General features: G+C 41.6%; 2 protein-coding genes and 1 long non-coding RNA gene across 3 annotated transcripts in view; all 3 read left to right on the top strand.

The window, feature by feature from the left end:
* Nucleotides 1-4: 4 nt before the first annotated feature.
* LOC135085895 (glutamate receptor ionotropic, kainate 2-like) lies at nucleotides 5-20,837 on the top strand. Its single transcript, XM_063980679.1, has 7 exons — nucleotides 5-208; nucleotides 15,769-15,876; nucleotides 17,268-17,429; nucleotides 19,354-19,488; nucleotides 20,121-20,193; nucleotides 20,359-20,525; nucleotides 20,815-20,837. Exons 2-7 carry the CDS (start codon nucleotides 15,810-15,812, stop codon nucleotides 20,835-20,837), a joined length of 627 nt encoding a protein of 208 aa, XP_063836749.1. The 5' UTR covers nucleotides 5-208; nucleotides 15,769-15,809.
* On the top strand, nucleotides 1,012-6,579 carry LOC135086175 (uncharacterized). The gene is made up of 3 exons (XR_010260316.1): nucleotides 1,012-1,157; nucleotides 5,319-6,236; nucleotides 6,421-6,579. It is a non-coding gene; the product is annotated as an uncharacterized LOC135086175 (long non-coding RNA).
* Nucleotides 20,838-21,131: 294 nt separating the features above from the next.
* The window catches only part of LOC135086207 (glutamate receptor ionotropic, kainate 2), a 45,666-nt gene continuing 43,816 nt past the window's right edge, over nucleotides 21,132-22,981 (top strand). Inside the window, exon 1 of the mRNA XM_063981006.1 lies at nucleotides 21,132-21,210. Coding sequence (XP_063837076.1) covers nucleotides 21,132-21,210 — 79 coding nt within the window. The remainder of the gene's footprint in view (nucleotides 21,211-22,981) is intronic.

Here is a 22,981-nt window from a genome sequence, read left to right as displayed (position 1 = left end):
TCGATGGCACGGTTTGTAGACTGCGAACAGTTTTTTGTGTTACAACGACGTTTTGTGCTGAAAATGAAGGCAGTGTTGGTATAATTATGTGGATAGTTAGCAAGATTTGTTCTGTGTAGTGAGTGCTGGGTTATGTGCGTGTGTCTTTGGATTTTCGCGAGTGTTAGAAGACTTGAGTTCCATGCGATCGGCTAGATCACCCTTAAAGGTACGTGAATAAATTCTTCTTTGTACGTTCGCTTGCATACGAAGTCTTTTATGAGGTCGTGGATTTGCATATCCGTAACGAGATTGTGTGCAAGTTCATTAACATTAACATTAGTGATGTGTAATTGCGCTCGTTATAAATAACGTTTATTGTTATTTTTTGATAATGCAGATTGTTCTGGGTTGTTTGACAGAAGAATTAGGTTTAATTAACTTGAGAATGATGGGTTAATTACAAATTAAGTGGCACTAAAAATGTTAGATTTTAAGTACATATTTTTCAATATAAATACGGCCTAAGTAAAGTAGAGCTAACTCACAAAATGCAAAAAAAGCTACATAATTCAGTCGAAAGCACATCAGCCTACACATTTTTGTGGCAAAATCACTTTTATTACAACTGCATAATCTGTGTAACCTTGATGTGCTGTCGTCCAAAAATATTTTATCTAATGCAATATAGGTAACTGTTGATTTTCCAAAAATATACCATAATTTAACGAGTATTCCACCTTCAATGTTTTTATTAATAAATTAAACAAATAATTAAATAAATAACAAAAATCTACTCTAGAATCTTAAGTGTTGCCGGAAGAAAAAAGAAAAAAATACGTAAAAATTCAATTCGGCGAATTGGCCCGTTGACCAAGCCAAAAGAGGGCCAAGTCGTTGGAGGACTCAATTTAGTACCTATTTAATTACTTCCCAATTAACTAGATCGTTTATTTACATAGGACTGTGGTAAGGCGGTCAAACTACGTGTCACAACTTTTAGGGACCCGTATGTGAAAAATTGTGGGTTTCCGTCTCGCGAGTGTCAGTGGCTACACGTGTTTCAGGAAAACAATTAGTTTTGGTGTAATTACTAGTGTAATCTTTTACAGAAAATCAATTTTAAGCTAAATTATTACTAAAACAAGGGTGGTGGTACATAAGTTTATTTATTCTCGGTAAGTTTTAACAAAAATGGACCCTAGTCCTCCCGACCCGCCTGATCCTCCAGATCAGACGGATACAATGGAGGTCTCCCAACCCTTATTCTCCCAAACGGCAACTAAACGCCGCCTAGATACGGAGGTTGACTCCGAGCCCGCCAAGAGGACAAACACAGACGGATCTTCACAAAATCATCAATCGGTGTACACACATCCCTCACTTGTGATTGCTCCTAAAATCTACAGCGACCAGGACAAAGGCCCCTTTATCGTTCACGTTTCCCATGTGGAAAATGAACCTTCTTCCCCAGCTTATATACAACCCATGAGATTTGGCAAATTTCTTGTGACTAACAAGATACAGGGAATTATTTTAGACGGAGTCAAAAAAATTGGCAGAAACAGGATTTCTGTCGAATTTCTTTCATCCACTGCTGCTAACAATTTCCTTAGTAATGAAATTTTGTCCATGTACAAATATGTAGCTTCCATCCCAACTTATAACGTGACCCGCATGGGCCTCATTCGAAATATCCCTACAGACTGGACCATGGACGAACTCGCTGAATCCTTGACTACCCCAGACGGCTGCGGTATCCTTTTGAAGGCGCGCCGTCTCAATAGGAAACTAGTTCAAGATAATCAAACTTCCTGGGTCCCCACACAAACAGTCGTAGTCACATTTAAGGGTCAAGTTCTCCCGGAAAGAGTCTTTTGCTTCCACAACTCATTACCAGTTGAGACGTACCAGCTCCCAACTATCCAATGCATGAACTGCTGTCGTTTCGGCCACGTCAAGTCTCAATGCCGGTCCAAGCCAAGATGCTACCGATTCACTCAACCACACTCCGCTGAGGAATGCCAAGTTACGGAAGACAAAGCTACTTGTATTAACTGTCAGGGCCCCCATTTTGCATTAAACAGGTCCTGCCCAGAGCACTCTCGGCAGAAGGCAATCAAGATCACCATGTCTCAGGACAATATCTCCTACTCCCAGGCCTCCTCCCAATTTGCGCCAGTTCGTAGGTCATATGCAGACATTGCTAAATCCCCATCACCCCAAAAATCCAACCCCACTCCTCAATCTTCCTACCCCCAATCCACTCCCTCCACTCAATCCAGCTCTTACAGAAAGTCCATCCCACGCCCATCCCGTCCTCATACGCCATTGAATAAAGGGTATGACAAACAGGCACACCAAGCCATAATAGGCAACTGTGCCTCCACCCTCCCCAATGGCTGCGCTTTAGGCGATGACTCTTTTTCCTCCTTAGGAGAGGAGAACCTTCTGGACCTGGTTCTCTCTCTTATCCTCCAAATTGTTTCTGGCCGTAAAAACACCTTACCGTCCAACGTTGCGCAAAAGCTTTCCCAAATCTCGCAGTTCACTTGCAATAATAATGTCGACAGAGGTAGTCCAATGGAACTGCAAAAGCATTAGACGTAAAAAACACGAATTAACATTTTTGATTAATAAATATTCTCCATCGGTCCTAGCCATCTCGGAGACATGGCTGGTGCCTGGTTCACACTTTCGTGTATCAGGTTACTCGTGCCTCCGGGATGATAGAACCGATGGTTACGCGGGAAGTGCCTTACTTGTAAGGCGCTCTCTCCGCTATACCCAACTCCCTCTCCCCTCGCACAGTCAAGACATTAATGTCGTGGCCGTGCGAGTATTTGACATATCCTTTCTATCCGCTTATATTCCTCGTCCTAACTCTTCCTCTATTAATGAATTACGCTCTGCCATTATATCCCTTCCTCCTCCTGTCCTCATTATGGGTGACTTAAATGCCCATCACGTCTCATGGGGCTCATATCACTCTGACTCCCCTGGATCATTGCTTTTGGATCTTTTGGATGATTTGGACCTCTGCATTTTGAACAATGGCTGTCCAACGAGAAGATGCGCGCCGTCTCAAAACCCAGCGTCTGCCGTGGATGTTTCGTTTTGTTCACCTAATTTGAGCTCAATTCTTTCCTGGAGCGTTCTTAAAAGCACGTTCGGTAGTGACCATTTTCCAATTTTAATTTCTCTACCGAATAATAATTCTCCAATAAATCGCCCTCCTCCCCTCTTAAAATATAAATTAAATAACGCTGATTGGTCAGGCTATTATGCGTCGGTTAGAGAGAAACTGAAGGACCTACCTAATGTCACTAACGAGAACGCTCTTGACGTGTACTCGGAGTTTGTGAACACCCTGCTGACATCAGCTGATGCTCATATCCCAACAAAAAACCCATCTAGGAAGGTATCACCTCCCTGGTGGGATGCAGAGTGTACTGCTAGTGTCCAAAATCGTAAAGAGGCTGAAAAAAGATACAATCGTTCAATGACCATGGAGAATTACATCTTCTACCAAAAAACTGCTGCGCAAACCAGAAAATTTCTGGCCAAAAAGAAGAGAAAGGGCTGGATTAAGTTCTGCGAGACTATGTCTCCAAGAACTCCTTCCTCAATAGTTTGGAAGCATATCAAAAGATACCGCAGGTCTTTATTACCAATGAATGCTCCTTCAAATGATCCCTCAACATGGTTAAATTCTTTCGCTGACAAATTGGCTCCTCCTTTTGTTCCTTTCATGGATAGCTTCCCTTCTCCCAGTAGTTTTCTTCCTCATACAAACAACCTCGATAGGCCCTTTTCATTTGAAGAACTGTCATTGGCTCTTGACGGTTTAAAGGATTCTTCCCCAGGGGTAGATGGAATCCCATACTCTTTTATATTAAAATCCCCCGAAAAAGCCAAACATTACTTTCTCGACACCATTAACTCTTTTCTTGATCTAGGTTCTCTTCCGGAATCTTGGAAACAACAGATAGTTATTCCAATCCCCAAACCAGGAAAAGAACCTTCAGACCACAATTCCTACCGTCCTATAGCTCTCTCTTCCGTCCTTCTCAAAATAATGGAGCACATGGTTAAAAACCGCCTAGAATGGTTCTTAGAATCCAGCAACATCTTGCCTAAGTCCCAATTTGGCTTCCGTAAAGGGCTGAGCACTCTTGATAGTTTGAGCATCTTGACAACCGATATCCGAGTAGCTTTCCAAAATAAAAAGTTCCTTGTTGGTGTTTTCCTGGACATAGCCTCCGCGTATGATAACGTTTTGCTCCCATTGCTCAGGCAAAAATTGCACTTGCTGAGTATCCCGGAGAAACTGGTACGTCTCATCTGTAACACATTGATGTCTAGATCAATAACGGTGAGATGTCAAGACTCTTCTGTTCCTCGTTTAATATGGAAAGGCCTCCCTCAAGGGTCTGTGCTTAGTCCCCTACTCTATAGCGTTTATACATACGACCTAAACAGAACAGTTGACTCTTTCTGCAGCATACTGCAGTACGCGGATGATATATCTCTGTATTACTCCTCCAAATCTATAAACGAAGCAAGCTCTCGTCTAAACTCAGCATTAGATTACCTTAACTCTTGGATGACAGACCATGGACTCTCAATTTCTGTTCAAAAATGTAGTTGCGTTGTCTTCACCAGAAAACGTTCCATTCCAAATTTAGATATATCATTGAACGGCGATAGCATTCCCTGCAACAATCAAGTAAAATTTTTGGGATTAGTTCTTGACACCCGGTTGTCAGGTATCCCGCATTTCAACTATATCCTTGGAAAGGCAGAAAAAGGGTTAAATATTCTCCGAGCCCTCTCGGGTGCCTGGTGGGGTGCTCATCCTTATTCCCAAAAGCTACTATATAATGCTATCGTTCGTAGCCATTTTGACTATGCTTCATTTCTGTTAGACCCTTGTAACAAATCCGTCCTCGATAAAATTACTAAAACCCAATCTAAATGTCTTCGCATAATACTGGGAGCTATGAAATCCTCGCCTATCAACGGTTTACAGGTTGAAAGCGTGGAACCTCCCCTCTATTTGCGTAGACAATACCTCAGTGACAGATTTTATTTAAAAGTTTCTCAAAATTCAACTCACCCATTAAATGACAAATTAATCCTCCTCTCTTCACTGATCAACAACGACCCCTCCCGGAGTTTGCCATGTATCTTGTTAAGTTACCAGAAATTTAACCGTCTCCCCACTCCAATTGAAAAAATTACATTGAATCCCCTTTTCTCCAACAGCTTTGAATCACTACTTTACCATCCCCCCATTATTTTAAACTTTGGTATAACGAAAGATTCATGTTCTGCAGGCCAAGAATTTATCAATATTGTCTCCGAACACTGGCAAGGCTGGCTCAAGATATATACTGATGCTTCTAAGCTGGACGAAGGTGGATGCACAGGTGCTGCAGTATGGATCCCAGCATACAAAATAACATTGAATTTTAAGTGTCCTCCTGTTACATCAGTGTTCACCGGAGAATCTGTTGCTATACTTGAAGCTATTCGCTATATAATCTCTCATCAACTCAATAACACTCTGATTTTCACCGATTCTCTAAGCTGTCTTCAATCCATTTTAGCCAATCCCTTCAAATCCAAATCCAAATTTCCAATAATTTTCAAAATTCGAGAAGCCCTATATCAGTGTAATCAGCTGAATTTAAAAGTCGTTTTGGCCTGGATCCCAAGTCATCGAGGAATTCCTGGTAATGAAACAGTAGACTCATCCGCCAAAATTGCTATAACCACTGGCTCGTTGGAACATTACAAGTTATATGCGCATGACGCTTCCTCCCTGCCACGCAGTCACCTTTACAAATCGTGGAATACTCACTGGGAAAAGTCTAAACGATTGGCTGGTAGATATTATGCAGACATCCAACAGAGCATTCCCACAAGACCCTGGTTCTTTAAATATCACCACTTATCTAAAAGGACTGTTTCCATTATCTGTCGCTTGCGTCTTGGTCATGCTTGTACCCCGGTTCACCTTGCAAAAATGCGGATTAAAGATAATTCCCTATGTGAGTGCGGCTTAGACGAGGGATCAACCAACCACATATTTTTCAATTGTCCGAAAATTGGCTCTTCCTTGTTTGATTTTCTTCCCAAAAAATTCCCACTCCCTACTAACATTAAGTGTGTCCTTAATTGTAATAACCCTTCCACTTTAAAATCCCTTGTTAAATTCATTAACTCAAACAAAATTAATTTGTAGGTGAATGGTACTGTTTGGCAAACGTTTTTAAATTATCCCTCTGAGTGACAAGTAACTTTTTTTTTTTCCCTAATTTGTCACCTGCACTGCAACAACAACATCCCTTTTTTTGTCTCCCATAATTGTTTGTTCTTTTTATATTTTATTTTCACGTATTGTGTTGTCTTATTTGTGATGTCTGTTTGTTTTAGGTATATAAGTTTGCTTAGATTGCAGCTACAAAATTTTCTATTTTTATAACAACAACCACTGTGTAAAAGCTGCGCACGTGACATTGGCGGAATAGTGTGCCCTCAGTGGCGAAAAAACGCAAGTTCATCGCCATAAACCAAAGAAGAAGAAGAAGAAGTGAAAAATTGTAACCTTTATAAGATCAGTCACAGCATATTCTGCCTTCCTGTTACCTTTATGATGTTGTCGGTCCACCTTGTAGGTGGACGTCCCACGCTGCATTTTCCGGTACGCGGCCTCCACTCCAGAACCTTGCTGCCCCATCGGCCGTCAGTTCTGCGTACCTACTATGTGCCCTGCCCAATGCCACTTCAGTCAGCTTGCTAATCCGTCGGGCTATGTCAGCGACTTTAGTTCGTTTACGGATCTCCTCATTTCTGATTCGATCTCGTAAAGTAAGTACCGTAGTCGCAAACTAAGCAAAGCTTAACTTATGTATAGGTCAACGGTTAAAATCTTAAACATTATAAATAGGTACCTATAGATTAGTATAGATAGATGATAAAAAAAAGCTTCGTAAATAAGCAGAATCTTAACGGATTAAATAAAGGATGGAAGTTAAACAAAGTCCTCCAATAATTTCTCAAGTTTATAGGATCGGAGGGGCACAATGCAAACATACTCATATTTTGTGTCCATGAACGTTATCTGTTTGTACTGTTCTTGGTATTAAGTAGGTTACTTAAATGTTTATTAGGTATGTACATAGCTAGGTACTAATATTATAATGCTGAAGAGTTTGTTTGTTTGTTTACTTGAACGCGCTAATCACCGGAACTACTGGTCCGATTTGAAAAATTCTTTCAGTGTTAGATAGCCCATTTATCGAGGAAGGCTATAGGCTATACAACATCACGCTACGATCAATAGGAGCAGAGCAATAATGAAAAATGGTGCGAAAACGGGTTTACACGCGTACGAAGTTTGTTGCGGCGCTTCTTCTCAGCACTTGCCAAATGTTGGTCTCGAAGCGCTGGTAGGGTAAAAAGATTATGAGACATGTAGAGGCTCCTTAAGAGCAAAATGACGATTTGTAAGAACTATTTAATTAGCCTAAACAAATAAAGAAATTTTGACTTTGACTTTGAAGTCGCGGGCACAGCTATTTATCCGATATTGGTCACCGTTTACGAGTCTTCTAGCGACTTCGGCCAAAAGAGGCTGACGATGGTGACCGAGTTTCTTCCTTCCGCCACTTCTTCTCAGCCCAGCCCATATGTTGTCCCGAAGTGGTGGTAGGGCAAGCTATATTTGGGACGAGTATAAGTGCCCTGGAAAGGGCCTATGTACTGAATAAACTACACTGGTCATCACAAAAATCGACCCTGCCGCGTCAAGCACTTTCAAACGTACGCATCCCCACTTCCCACTAATATTGACACCATTTAAAAGCCTAGTTCTAAACTTCATTTCATTAAAGGAAAGGTTTTTACCCCAAAAATGTGTCTGTAGAAGAATCCAGAGGCACTTCTTCAAAAAATAGGTAGTTACGCTTGAGCCAACTTTTATAGCTATAAAACTGTTAAGTTGGGATTAATCGCTATCCATCTGTTAAAGAGGACACGTGAGATCATTATTTGGTTTTATAACCATAAAAATTGGTCTAATTGATCCCAGAGGTGAGCCCAAAGTGAGGTCTTTTTTCAAGTCACATTTATTGTACATCGCGTTTATGTTAATCGTTTATTAGGAAATTAAATGTGTTTTTCTTATATGGATATTTATTGGGCTTTCAAATAACACCAATATTGTTGGGGCACCATGATTGAAACGAGTTTTCCTGTAAAACGTAGGTGGGCCGATTTTTGTGATGACCAGTATATTTTAATTTGAACATTTGAATTTTAGCTCGGTTTAGGTACGGGCCAAGTCGCTGAATTGCATTTTTAAATATGTTTCTTCCGGCAACTGGGTAGGCCCACCTTCAATGTGCTATTATTATTAAACTAGCTTACTTAATAGGGTCCCGTTGAACGTTGGTTGGGGTTTTATTGGCGGTCAAGCTGTAGATCCTGGCTACACAGGAGTTGCAGCGGTGGGATTCTGGTACACTTACACAATATTCAACTTAATCGACGGGGGGGTCTAGAAAGGGAAAAAAATCTGGACACCGCGGTGCAGAAAATCGTGCTCATATCTTTTCGCGCAAATGTCTTTCGCGCTAGTTTCTTTTGCGCAAATGTCTTTCACGCTAGTGTCTTTCGCGCTCATGTCTTTTCGTGCTAACGTACGTACGCGCTCTTGTCTTTTCGCGCTAACGTCCGTTCGCGCTAGTGTCTTTCGCGCAAGTGTCCCGATACGAACGGGAGGTGGGAATAGTCCCGTAACTAAGGGTCCCGTTTGGGTACGGAACCCTAATAATAACGCTATTACGCTCCGTTTCGCTCGCTCGTCGAACACTCAATGGTTTTCACCCGCGATCGCTTCCGAGGGCACTCGAGGAAAGCTGCTAAGTTCGAATCTCTTTGTTTTTCGTCTTGAATTTTTCAAGTGATTTCCTTCGAAGTTTGTTTGGTAAAGGTTTATTGGGAAAAGATTAAGATGTTTGTCGGTTTCTTTGAAAGGAAATAAGACGTTAAGTATTAAATACTCGTAATACTACCTATAGGATACAGACAATCCTTTTGCTAAATGACAAGTTAGAACTGCAGATAACAAGTTGAAGTTATCTAATTATATCTCAAAGGTGACTGACTGACTGACTAACATAGTGATCTATCAACGCACAGCCCAAACCACTGGACGGATCGGGATGAAATTTGGCATGCAGGTAGATGTTATGACGTAGGCATCCGCTAAGAAAGGATTTTACGAAACTCCCCCCCTAAGGGCGGCCGCTAGTTAGGTATAATATGTAGAGCTTGACTCAGTCAGTGCCTGAGGTATGGGAGCGGCACGGGAGCGGTGACATTGACATTATGAGGTGACAGAGCATACATCTGAAGTCTCGCTGACGTTTGACCGTCACAAAAACACCCTCCCGTGCCGCTCCGGTAACCTCAGGCACTGACTTAGTTAAAAAATGCTAGAACTTTAATCATCAACAGCCCTTTACAGTCCACTGCTGGACTATGAGCCTCCTTCACTATAGTGGAGGGCTTTGTCATAATCTCCACGCTTGGCAGGCGGGTTGGAGATCGCAGTTTATAAGATTGATGTTTGTCAGAGAGCGCTGCTGCCCGTTCTCTGTTTGATGTGTAGTCCCTAAGTCGCCTCTTACAACACCCGCGGGAGGAGTATGGGTTGGTGATAAATGTATTCTACTCTGCCGTCACCACACGGCACAGAACTTTAGAACTTTAATATCAAATCTATATTAAAAGTGAAGGGTCACTGACTGATTGACTGACTGACACACTCACTCATCACGAAATCTCAGAAACTACAACTGCTAGGAGTCTCAAATTTTGCATGGGAGTTTCTTTTAGAACGTAGGTGCTCACTAAGAATGGATTTTACGAAACTTCACTCCTAAAGGGGTAAAACGGGATCCTCGCGTAGGTACGAAGTCGCGGGCGGCCGCTAGTTAAAACATAAACCCATCGATCCACAGAATCAATAATGGTTTTAAAGCTCCGAACAAGATCCCGTTTGACATTTGACACCCTAAAAAGAGGGTATTTTTAACCTATGGCCAAGTTTTTGTAACTCAACACGCGTTTAGATGGCTTCGGTACGACCGATTTTACGAAGTTACAATGTTCGTGTACATACAAACAATAGATTTGACATCAAACGGGACTATTCCAACCTCTCGTTCCCACCGCTGCAACTCCTGTGTAGCCAGGATCTACAGCTTGACCGCCATAACCCAACCAGTAAAGGTCAAGTTTGTCCCGGGGGAAAGTTAAACTGTCATTGGACCCGCAACGAAATTGATCAGAAGAACATAGGAGGAGTTCGAAGTTAAGGTTCGACTTCCCTCCATTGAAAAGCGGATGACAGGTGATTTGACATCAGCGTTAAGGCCCGGTTTCCAAGGCGGAGCAGAGCGGAGAAGTGTCGGTCCATCAAATTATATAATTATGTCACCGTAAAATTGTGGATTCCGTCAGATTATAATCTGACACAGTTAAATTACAATCTAACCTTCCCCGATTGGGGCATACCCACTAAAAACCAGCGGCGTTCTCGGGAGCCATGAGTTCGGGGCCACGGGTCAGCGCCAGCGCCATCAGCATCCACGGCCCTTCACTGACTAGACCGACACACGGTCTCACCCGATCTGGAGAGGGCATAATGCCCCTGCCTCCAGCGCCGAAGGAGGGTATCCTCCGGCTTGTTGTCCCGATGATGCGTAGAACGCATTACACACCATCGTGCCTCTTAGTGGGAAGCGGACGCCCCCGCGTCCGCTACCCGAGGCAAAATTACAATCTAACCTAACCTAACCCACTGTTAGTTTACAATCTAACGCGTTATATTATAAACTGACAGAGTTCACAATTTCACGTTGACATATACAACAAACTTTACTTACACGTGTTTTTGGCTAGTGACACCAAGCGATCAATACTTTTCTATCGATACTGTAGATTCTTTATCTAGTTTTATCAACATCTCAATAGTGAAGCTGTACACAGCCAAACTCGGCTAACCAAAATGACAACCGTTGGTAAACAAACCTTTTAAGAACTTTGTTATGAGAAGTTTCTACGTAAGTGTGAAACTTAACGTATTTCGACACCGAATTCTCCTGAGGATTTTAGAAGTGCCTACTTTCAGCGTATGAACTGCTTTTTTTGTAATGGCTTGCACATTAAGCGAGTGTCGAATAAAATTAAATTCAAGTGGACAAATAATATTCTAAACTTGCAATTATTAATGATGATGCCGATGGGGCAGCAAGGTTCTGGAATGGAGGCCGCGTACCGGAAAACGCAGCGTGAACGTTTACAAGGTGGACCGACGACCAATTTACTTTATTTACCTCACAGCCATGGTCCCAATCATAATATTCGTGGTATTTGTTTGTTTGTCACGCCTAAAGGAAAAGTTTTCAAGTTACAAACTTCCATAAAAGTTGTTATGCAAAAAACTCGGCAAAATTGCCTGCAGATTACTTGCTTCTTACGAATTTCGCCAAATTCTATTTAAGAAGATTGTAGAGTTTTCGTACGAGTAAAAGAGAGCACCTGATTTGCTGTATTTTTATTTCCTAGGAGTAAGTGATAACTACGAGTATTCAATGTACTGTGGGGCGAGTGTGAGTTTACATCAAACGCCGTTTAAAAATTGTATGAAAATTTTAGTTTTGTAAAGAATTATTGATTAAAGAAATCGTAATCATTTGACAGTTCATAACGTACGATAAAGTCAGTTAAAAGCAAAGCGTTTGACGGAATAATCGTACGTTAAGAACTGTCAAATGTTATCGATTGCTTTATGCAATTCCACCGATATGTGATGGAAAACCATCGGTTCATTAAGCCAGACACCAGTTGACTTTTCAATTTCTTCACAAAATTCATTTCGGGTGTTTCCTTAACTAATTCAATATAAAACTTTTGAGGCGAATTGCCTCGAATTCCTCAAATAAATTTGCATTCGATATAAATGTCGCAGCGTAGAGATGGGGGAAGATAAAAATATCGAAAGTACCTAATATTATTGTATCTTCTCTACTTCACCGTATGCTTGCGATGAACTCAAAGACGACTGAACAGATTTTCATGCAGTTTTCACATAATTTGACAAAGAGAAAGACTCCAGAATATAATAGTTTTTATCAGAAAGATCGATAATCTCGCGAGCGAAGCCACGAGAAAAATCTTACTACTGTAATCTTACAGCTTTTTATTGTACAACTGTACAAACTTTAATATTGCCGTCCTCGATTCGCCTGAGAAGGTGTGAATGGCAGAAATACTTATTACAATTCTAGCCTTTATTATTTCGAACCTGCTCCAGGTCAGCGATTTGTTAAATCACCAACTGTTGTTGAAATGGCGTTGCATAGATAGAAATTGTAATGTTTGGTACCATTTTACGTTTAAGTTTGACTTATTTTGTCTGAAATAATCGTAAACTCGTAACTCCATCGTAACAGACGGCCGATGAGGCAGCAAGGTTCTGGAGTAGAGGCCAAGGTGGACCGACGACCTCAATAAGTAAAGGTAGCAGGAAGACGCTGGTTGCAGGCCGCCACCAACCGGCAATCGGGGGAGGCCTATGTTCAGCAGTGGACGTCCTATAGCTGAAATGATGATGATGAATCGTAAATTACCGATTAAGTAAAAGAAGTTTGACCACACACAGGCTCATTAAAAATATCGATAAAAATTAGTTTATAATCATCCCATCACTAGCACTCTCCGTCCATGGCCCAACACAAAAGCGAGAAAGAATTATTAGTCATTTAACTTTTGTTTAAAACGTATTATAATGGAAGAAATGCCGCCCCAAGAATTCCAATTGGATTCCAGAGCGTCTGGAATTATTCCATTCTTTCCTTATCAAAGATTGGAAAACAATCAGTGGGGATAATTCAAAGCGTTGGAAAAACAGAATCATTATCCACAAAATATAATCTTTCAGTCTTTATAAAATCCTTACAATTAAAAAAATAATTTATTTATTTATGTAATGTTTATGTAATTGAAAGATTACTAGTTTGTTAGACTGACTTCGCTGTCAAAAAAGTGTTTTTGACTAACGCCCTTGGTCAAACCCAGTTTTGACGGGTGATGATATGAATGATAATTCAAAACCAATTTTTAAAATAACTTGAAAAAATCGAACTGCCTAGCGCGGGTATCGAACCCACGACCTTTCGCTTGCCGTTCGCTTCTAATTTAGTTTGAGAAGCGACTCTAATCGCTAAGAATTTTAATAAAAAACACTTAACTGATTTTTGCCGTCAAAAGTGGTTATGACCGATTATGAGTTTTAAGTTAACTGTAACAAACATTGGCTATTGAATATCTGTCAACACACCCTGTGTTTTGTGCTCTGTGTAACTAGAAGTATTATAGTTAGATCGTTTCATCCACGAAGACGCGCCCCACCAATTTTTGATCGGGGAGTCCTGGGAGTTTGATCCGAGCAAGCAATCATTATTGTAGTGTGCGTGTGCACTCATGGATAATTTAACGTGTACCGATAACACTCAAAACATTAGCGGAAGAATGGTGGGGCGCGTCTTCATGGATAAAACGATCTACCTATACCTACAACTACAACTACAGTCAGCGTCAAATACACTCGACATCAAATAAATCGACCCTCCCGCGACAAGCAATTTCAAACGTATGCATCCCCACTTCCCACCAATATTGGCACCATTTGGTCCGGTCCCAGCTCTGCGGAAAACACGTCTTCATGAAAATAAAATTCTCTAGATACTTACTTGCTTAATTAATGTACTTAAAAAATCTGTACAACTTTGTTTCTGCTAAAACTTATCACATGTCTGTTGGATTGATTTATACCTATCATTATAATATAATGTATAATATTAGTCTTCACGTTAAATGCATGCTGTGTTTGCCTGTAATAAGTTAATACATTGAACATGTACCTACCTATTCTTCTTAAGATTTATACAATTGTATTGGTGTAATTAACTGTTGGTGAACCAAATAAATAAAATAAAATAAATAAAATTTAAAAGCCTAGTTCTAAACTTCATTTCATTAAAGGAAAGGTTTTTACCCCAAAAATTTTAATGTGTCTGTAGAAGTATCCAGTCACTTCTTAAAAAAATGGTAGTTACCTACGCTTGAGCCAACTTTTGTGGCTATAACTGTTAAGTTGGGATTAATCTTGATTAAAGAGGACACGTGAGATCATTATTTGGTTTTATAACCATAAAAATTGGTCTGATGGATCCCAGAGGTGAGCCCAAAGTGAGGTCTTTTTTCAAGTCACATTTATGGTAGGTATATGTTAATCATTTATTAAGAAATGAAATGTGTTTTTCTTTAAGGATATTTATTGGGCTTTCAAATAACACCAATATTGTTGGGGTACCATGATTGTGTCAGAAGAAAATCTTTAAAGTTCGCGTCGCGGGAGGGTCGATTTATTTGATGTCGAGTGTATTTTGGGACACCAAAAGTGGCCAAAAAAAGTTGCGAACGTTTTGGCTACAGGCTGTCACGAACTATATGACGCTGAGTGTACATAAACGAGTTCTTTTTTATCGTAGGTGCCTTTCTATCTCTATTAGACATTAACGAGCAAAAACAATTCTTCCTGAGAATTCCCTATTTCCTCGTACATCCTTTGGGAATAAATGCCTTGGAAAAATAGCACTTTGAGTACAAAAATGTTCGGTAAGAAATAAATGGTATTTTTTACCTAATTATTTATTAATAGCCTAGATGGATTAATAAATCGCATAAAATATTTTGCTGCTGTTAAATATTAAGTATTTTATATGATTAAAATGTCTTCTAATATAAGCTACTTTATGGATGTAGCACATTTATCAACCTGGAAAGGGCTCGTAACTTTGTATGAAACTTCATACTGCAACACTTTGGGTATCCGCACCGTAATGCTGACAATAGTGACTGAGTTTCTTGCGCTGCTTCTTCTCAGCACTGGCCCATTTATTGTCCTGGAGCAGTGGTAGGGTTAATACTGGGACGTGTAAAAGTGCTTTTTTAAAGCCTATTTGCAGAAATAAATGAGTTTTTATAATGTAAATGTCTCGGTTGACATCGCGCGAAAAGCGATGACAGCTCGCGAAAGGCGATACGGTCTTGCTCTTGATTTTTTTCCGAGTTGATAAGTCTGCTAGGACCTTACTGGAAGGCCTCAACCTTTCAAAAATCAAAATCAAAATTATCTTTATTTGTATAGACTAATTAAATTCATTAGATATGTAAATTGACCGAATCTGACCGGTCACGATGGTCAAATACCATAAAGGACCGGTCAAAAACGTAACTGCCTTAGACCTACTGTCATATTCCAAATACTAAAGGTGACTCAGTTTTCTTCCGGCACTTCTCAGCACGCAGCCGGTATGTTGTCCCGAAGTGGTGGTAGAGCAAGCTATTATTTGGGACGTGTAGGGTCTACTTAATAAGCCTAGGTGCAGACCTAAACTTTTGTCAGCCTATACTTTAGTCGGGTAGTTAATCAGTACATCGATCGGTCAATTCCTCATAGGTGGAATCTCCACCTGTACCTGTGATTCACAATAAAGACTTACCCCCTTACTAATAAAACTTACACGCTCGTTGAACAGTGTTTTAAAGTGACGTTTAGTATGGAAATGTCATTTTAAAACAGTGTTCAACAACTGTGTAACTTTTTATTAGTAAGGGGGTTAATTATTATCTCATTCGTCTTTACAGATCGAGAGGCGCACGCGCAGTCTGGGTGATGTTGCGTCAACATGTCCCGTTGGTTGTGGCTGCTGCTGCTGGAACTTGTCGCCGCTTTGTCGCCGGTCGTTAAGATTGGTGAGTCATACAGGGTGTCACAGAATGGGTGAATCAAACTGCTAGGGGAGACTATCCTTAAAAAATATGAAAAAAAAATTTGAGTTCGGATTTTTTTAAAATAAAGTGCTCTAAACTCGAAATCTATTCATTATTTTCAAAAGTTTGTTTACAGATAAACGAAGCGATCATGTACAATTAATATAAGTAAGAAAAAAGTACAAATAAACTCCAAACGCAGCAATTATAGCCAGAAACTTAGACAAAGCTGATTTAGTTTAACTTTAAAAAAAAAAAAAAAATTTTTTTTGTGTCCTTGCGCTTTATTTTTTTTCATATTTTTTAGGGATAGTACATATTAGTAGAGCTACCTCCCCTATCAGTTTGATTCACTCATTCTGGGACACCCTGTATATGTGCTTCGTTCGTTCGTTCTTTTCAGCCAAATGACGTCCACCGCTGGACAAAGGCCTCCCCCAAGGTTTTCTACAATGAACGGTCCTGCGCTGCCCGCATCTAGGCTCTTCCCGTGACCCTTACCAGATCGTCGGTCCACCTAGTAGGAGGCCTGCCCACGCTACGTCTTCCAGCCCGTGGTCGCCACTCGAGAACTTTCCTGCCCCAACGGCCATCGTCTCTACGAGCTATGTGCCCCGCCCACTGCCACTTGATTTTTACAATTTTGCGAGCTATGTCGGTTACTTTGGTTCTCCTGCTTATATGCTTCACATGGATGTGATCCATGTGGTTTTTTAGTTATTTGGGACCTGGAGCTGTTGGAAATTATTGTTTCTTTGTCGCCGGTCGTTAAGATGTCAGTCATGTGTGATTCGTATGGATCATATGTGATGCATGTGGTTTTATTTAGTTATATTTGACACCTGGAGTTGTAGGAAATTATTGCTCCTTTGTCGCTGGTCGTTAAGATTGGTGAGTCATGTGCTTCATATTGATTTAATTGACCTCAATGACAAGTGCTATGAAAGTAGACTTCGTAGGAGAACCAAAGAAGCCGACATGGTTTGCAGAATTGCTGAACTTAAGTGGTACCTAGTGAGCGGGATACATTGTTCGTAGAATTGATGATTGGGGCAGCAGAGAACTGTTCGTTGTGAAAATTCATAAGGGAGGCTTTTGGTCCAGCAATATACAATTTGGGAAACGAAAGATGTTAAATCCTATTAGGTTAAGAGTTCCCGTTGTAGAGAATTTTCGCTCATTGTAATGATTTCCGTAAGAGTCATAAATTGTGTGCATCACGTGGAACATAAATGATCCACGGGCGAATTCTTGTAAGTTGTAAGCTGCTGCTGTACAGAATTGTCGCTAATAAAAGCGAATCATATGAACATGGCATGAGTCATATGTCATATGTGACTCATGGTGTTAACTGTCACATTTGACGTTTCCAGGGGCGATTTTCACGGAAGAAGCGCGCGGGGGCAGCGCGGAGCTTGCCTTCAAATACGCGGTGTATCGGATCAACAAGGAAAGAAGTCTCCTGCCCAACAGTACCCTGGTGTATGATATACAGTACACGCCGGCTAGAGACTCGTTTAGGACTTATAAGAAAGGTAAGCACATTTTACGCCTTTGGCGCGGAACTATAAAGAAAAATATTTTTTCTAGAATAAAAATAATAATATAAGAATTATAAAGAAAAATAAATTTTATGACCTTTATAAGTCTGACTTATAAAAGTCATAGCAGACTTATCAACTCGGAAAGGGAACAACTGTCGCGAGGCGAGGCCTTTACGTTATGGTGCGGATAAGTGTGGGTTGCTGTACGGAGTTTCATACAAAGAATAGCCACCACCTCGAGTTGATACGGTTACGATCCCTTTCCGGGTAGATTGATAAGTGTACTATGTCCTTTAATGTGACATGTATACGTCACATTAAAGGACATAGTACACTTCTATACTAATATTATAAAGGAAGAGGTAAAGTTTGTGTGTTTGTATATTTGTTAAATTGTAAGGAGTAATCTCGGGATCTACTGAACCAATTTTAAAACTTCTTTCACCAATAGAAAGTCACATTATTGCTGAGTGTCATAGGTTATATGTATAAAAAAGCTAAAAATTCCACGCGGGCGAAGCCGCGGGCTGAAAGCTAGTATTAAACAAACAACACATAAGACATCGTAGTAAATAAACAGGCCCCGGTATTCTATTTCGTTTATGGACCGAGATATTTTCCGTTAAATTTGAGATGAAATCACTCATAATCATAGTGCCAAAAACACACAAAAGCCAAACTATAAAATAAAAATGGCTACGTCTCAAAACTTAAAGCCCCAATTTGCGCCGTTCTGCATAAAAACCAGTTTAAATTTAGCTTCCGCGCCGAGGGTCCTTGTAGTGGCCTCTTCCGGTGGCCATATTGCTTTCAGGCGGAGGCTTGACCTCTTTCAGGCTTTTTTATTGCGAATAATACCGCGGTTATTGTGTTCTTTAGCTTAAATACAGTTTTGTGTGTTGTTGACGGGTTTTCACGTTTTGTTGTGAATAATGTGAAAGAAGTTTTATTGGAAAATAATGAGAAATAATACACGCATTCTACATGAAAGAATTTCCAAAGGGAGGGGAGGAATCGGTAGTTAGAGAATCCTCAAACATTATATTCAAAAAGGTATAGATTTTACATTTTCATAAATAAAGCGCGACGTCAGGTTAGCACTTTAGTGTAGCGCGCTATTTGGCGAAGGTTTTAATTTTTTATGTAACTTAAAGGTTTTATCAAACTGGATGCGTTTTGTGAACTGTCTTAAGGTACCTTGGTACTATTACTTTTTTTTATGCTTAACAAGGCAGGTATTTGACCACAATCGCACCTGATGTTAAAAGTGGGATGCTTAGGATTCTAGGAGTACTTATTCTGTGCTTCAGGTTAAAGTGTTAGTTAAATAAATAAATGACCGCAGAACACATCCAGCGTAGTAAATCCATGACATAGAGTTCAAAATTCATTGCAGTCTTTATTATTTTTCAACCTACCTTTATTCCTTCCAGCCCGCTCGCAGGTTTTTACAATATACCTATCTTCTTTGGCCGGCAATACACGGACCGCTTGAAGCAGTCAGGGTCGACAGCTTCAAGCTGCGACTGCATAGTGAACTGCAGAGTTCTATGGACGCACATACACGAACCGCTCGAGCAGTTGTAACTGATTCGGGCGGTCGACAGCACGGTGAATTTTCATCGTGCGGTCAAGCAGTCGCCAGCCATACACTGACTGCTCGAGCTGTCGACAGCTCTCGCGCAGTGACCTCCGCCCACTTTCTTCATTCCACGGCGCGCGCGCTTGTGATTTGTTGAGCAGTTAATACCAACTGCTCGAGCAGTTATCACTGGCAGCTTCAAGCTGTTGACTCTTGACTGCAAGAGCGGTCCGTGTATGTTGATCACTGACTAACTTCTTGAGCTGTCCGTGTATTGCCGGCCTGTTTGTTATTGCAGACTTTAATAATATAACCTACCTTTATTCTTTCCAGCCTGCACCCAGATCAAGACGGGAGCCGTGGCCGTGTTCAGTAGCTGCGGGCCGCTGCCCGGCGCGGCCCTCGGCGCGGTGTGCCGCTCCATGCACGTGCCGCATCTGGTCGCAGCGCCAGGGACCCACGACCAGGGTACGTGTAGACTAGGGGGCTTCATTAGAGGTCTGGTTCTTCCCAAAGAGTCCCTTGAATTGACGTTTTAATCGTCTTAGATAGTCGCTTAATTAGACACTTGGTACGTCTCAGAGAGTCGCTTCATTAGGTGTTTGGTTCATCTCAGAGAGTCCCATGGTTACACGCTTGGTTCGTCGTTAGAGCAGACGCTTGATTCGTCTCTATTCCAGACGCACCGTCTACCAGGGTCAGTATAATACTGAGTATCTGTAAAAGACGCTTGGTTCGTCTCAGAGACTCCTCCACCCGGCGCTTGGTTCGTCTCAGAGAGTCGACCAGGGTCAGTGTAGACAAGTCTAAGTCTAGGCCACTTGATCAGAGACTTGGTCTGCTTCAGAGAGACCCTTGAGCAAACGGCTGGAGTTCCTTGACCAAGCAATTGGAGAGTCCCTTGATCAGACGCTCAGTTCCTTAGTTTTTTAGACACTTGGTTCGTCGTTTTAATAGACACTTGGTACATTGGTCTTTTAGACACTTAGTATTTTGGTCTTTTAGACACTTAGTCCATTGGTCTTTTAGACACTTGGTTGATGCTCTTTTAGACGCTCAGTTCGTTGGTCTATAACACACTTGATTTAACAACCTTTTAGCCTCATCAGACACTCGTTTTGCTACTCGCTTAGACGCTCGTTCGTCGTTTGAAGACACTTGGGGCGTCATTAGGTAAGGCACTCGGATCTCTTAGACACTCTATTAGACACTTGGTTGGTCTTTTAGACACTCGGTCTTTTAGACAGTCAGTTCTTCATTAGTTAAGACACTCAAATCTTCGTTGTATAAAACACTCGGCTCCTCTATGTATAAGCCACTCGGCTCCTCATGTATAAGGCGCTCGGCTCCTCACGCATCGGCCACTTGCCATCAGCCGCGCCAGCCGTCGGGAGCCGTGGCCGTGTTCAGCAGCTGCGGGCCGCTGCCGGGCGCCGCCCTCGGCGCGGTGTGCCGCTCCATGCACGTGCCGCATCTGGTCGCAGCGCCGCGCACCCAAGACCAGGGTCAGTGTAGATAAGACTAAGTCTAAGCAGACCAAGTCTCTGATCAAGTATCAGAGACTTGGTCTGCTTCAGACAGTCGCAAACGATGGGAGAGTCCCTTGAGCATCTTGATCAGAAGCTTTCTACTTCAGAGAGACGAACGGCTGGAGTCCCTTCACCAAGCAATTGGAGAGTCCCTTGATCAGACGCTCAGTTCCTTGTTCTTTTAAACACTAGGTAGGTACTTTGATCGTTTAGACACTTGGTTCATTTATTTTGTCTTTAAGATATTTGGTTCATGGTCTTTTAGACGCTTACTTCGTTGGTCTATAACACTCTTGGTTTAACAACCTTTTAGCCTCATCAGACACTCGTTTTGCTACTCGCTCAGCTCTCTGCTCTTCGTTTGACACTCGTTTCGTCATTAGATAAGGCACTCGGATCTCTTCTTAGACACTTCATTCGTCTCTTGATCAGGCACTAAGTTCGTCAATTTTTAAGACACTTGGTTCATTACTCTTTCATAAGCTCAGAACATCATATTATTATCCTAACTGTGTTGATAATACTGTTCCAGCTGACGACCACTCAGGCTTCACGATAAACCTCCACCCGCCTCGGGAGGTGATGGACCGAGCCTTCCTGGACTTGACCGCGTATCTTAACTGGACTAGGATGGGGATCATCTACGAGGACTATGGATACGGTGAGTTGCTAGCATACAGAATTAACATCATAATTATTTCATTTAGTTTTGACTTTTGGTGGACGAACCTCTGTAATTTTTCACAGGAGGAAATTCCATGTTATTGAAAGGTTGGTAAAGCCCGGTCTGTGCGCACGTAGAATTTTGTCCAATGACCTCAAGCTACCCATCCTTATCGCTCGCGCGTAATTATATTGCTGTCGCGACTGTGCGACGGGCGCCCGCAGTGAGGGTGCGAGCGCGATAGCAACATAATTACGCGCGAGCGATAAGGATGGGTAGCTTGGGGTCATTGGACAAAATTCTACGTGCTCGCAGACCAGACTATAGCGGCCTAAATCCTGAAACGCTTTATATGATCGTCTGCCAGGCAGCTAGGTACTTTTGAAGATATTGAAGATTTTCTAACTGACCTTGCGGACTCTTAGCGGTCCTGTGTATGTGACTTGCCCATTGTCACTTCAGGTTACTACCAACCGGTCAGTGGACGTCCTGTTAATAGGCCGGGTAGCAGATAAAATGGCGAAAATGAGGTTTTCATTTTTCATTTTTGAGGTACTAAACAGTAAAATTAAAGGCTACGATTTTTATTGGGCATAGTTGAGGATATTTTCTAGGGCTATTAACGGATGGAAACACGATTTGATGAAGTTGACTCGATAGAATAAATTCCCAAAGTTACCTCTATTCGTTTTCTATTTATGGTTTTATTTTTAAAATAAGCGATTTGAGATTCTGAATCTTTTACTAAACTAAAGTTCAGAAATAACTTGAGGGCTTTTAACGGATGAAATTTTTATATTGCGTCTTATTTAGTTACTATGTTAAAAAATGTGGAAAAAAATCGTCCATGACGGCTTGGACAATCTCAATCAGTCGCGCGGTGGCGCTTACGGAGGACGGACGCGTGTCAGTTTTTTGGCCGTGACAGTTCGCGCTTTGTCAATATTTTTGACAATGATGACTTTGATGAGTCACAGTATAATAATATCAGTGTTACTGGAGAAAGCTTAAATTTTTGATAATTAAAAATTATCAATTTTGTCTACCTCGTTTCAGCCAAATGACGTCCACTGCTGGACAAAGGCCTCCCCCAAGGTTTTCCACAATGAACGGTCCTGCGCTGCCCGCATCCAGGCTCTTCCCGCGACCTTTACCAGATCGTCGGTCCACCTAGTAGGGCGATGGAGCGGGCTATGCTCGGAGTTTCCCTGCGTGATCGAATCAGAAATGAGGAGATCCGCAGGAGAACCAAAGTAACCGACATAGCTCGCAGAATTGCTAAAATCAAGTGGCAGTGGGCGGGGCACATAGCTCGTAGAGACGATGGCTGTTGGGGCAGGAAAGTTCTCGAGTGGCGACCACGGGCTGGAAGACGTAGCGTGGGCAGGCCTCCTACTAGGTTGTCTACCTATTGAAATTTAAATCGTTCGCATCCTTTTAAACGAAGACTCTACTCATGATACATAGTACATTCCTCAAATATGAGACAAAACCAATGAGTTAAAATTACATTTTAATAGTACCTACTAGAGGTGGGCGCCACGCCGGCGCGCCGCCGCCGCCGCGAATTTTTTCACGCCGCCGCCGCCGACGACCAGCTGTCGGCGCGCCGATACTGATACTGTACAAACTATTTGAAATTTATTCCTCACCTATACTGTACTAATTTGTGTTTCAAACGCAGAAGAACTACTTTTTTATTGAGTTGAGCGGCTATTCTAGTTCAATAAAGTCCTAGTAACACTGCGACCGGTACCGATCTATTGTG

The sequence above is a fragment of the Ostrinia nubilalis genome, chromosome 30 (assembly GCF_963855985.1).
Source record: "Ostrinia nubilalis chromosome 30, ilOstNubi1.1, whole genome shotgun sequence".
Classification (NCBI taxonomy): Eukaryota; Metazoa; Arthropoda; class Insecta; order Lepidoptera; family Crambidae; genus Ostrinia; species Ostrinia nubilalis.
Note: the sequence above shows the minus strand (reverse complement) of the source record. Positions and strands in the feature narration are given on the sequence as shown.

Coding starts and splice junctions, on each gene's coding strand:
- LOC135085895 (XM_063980679.1), top strand. CDS start 15,810: ATGTCCCGTTGGTTGTGGCTGCTGCTGCTGGAACTTGTCGCCGCTTTG. Junction 19,489..20,120: donor GCCAGGGACCCACGACCAGG/GTACGTGTAGAC, acceptor ACAACCTTTTAG/CCTCATCAGACACTCGTTTT. Junction 20,194..20,358: donor GACACTTGGGGCGTCATTAG/GTAAGGCACTCG, acceptor CTCATGTATAAG/GCGCTCGGCTCCTCACGCAT.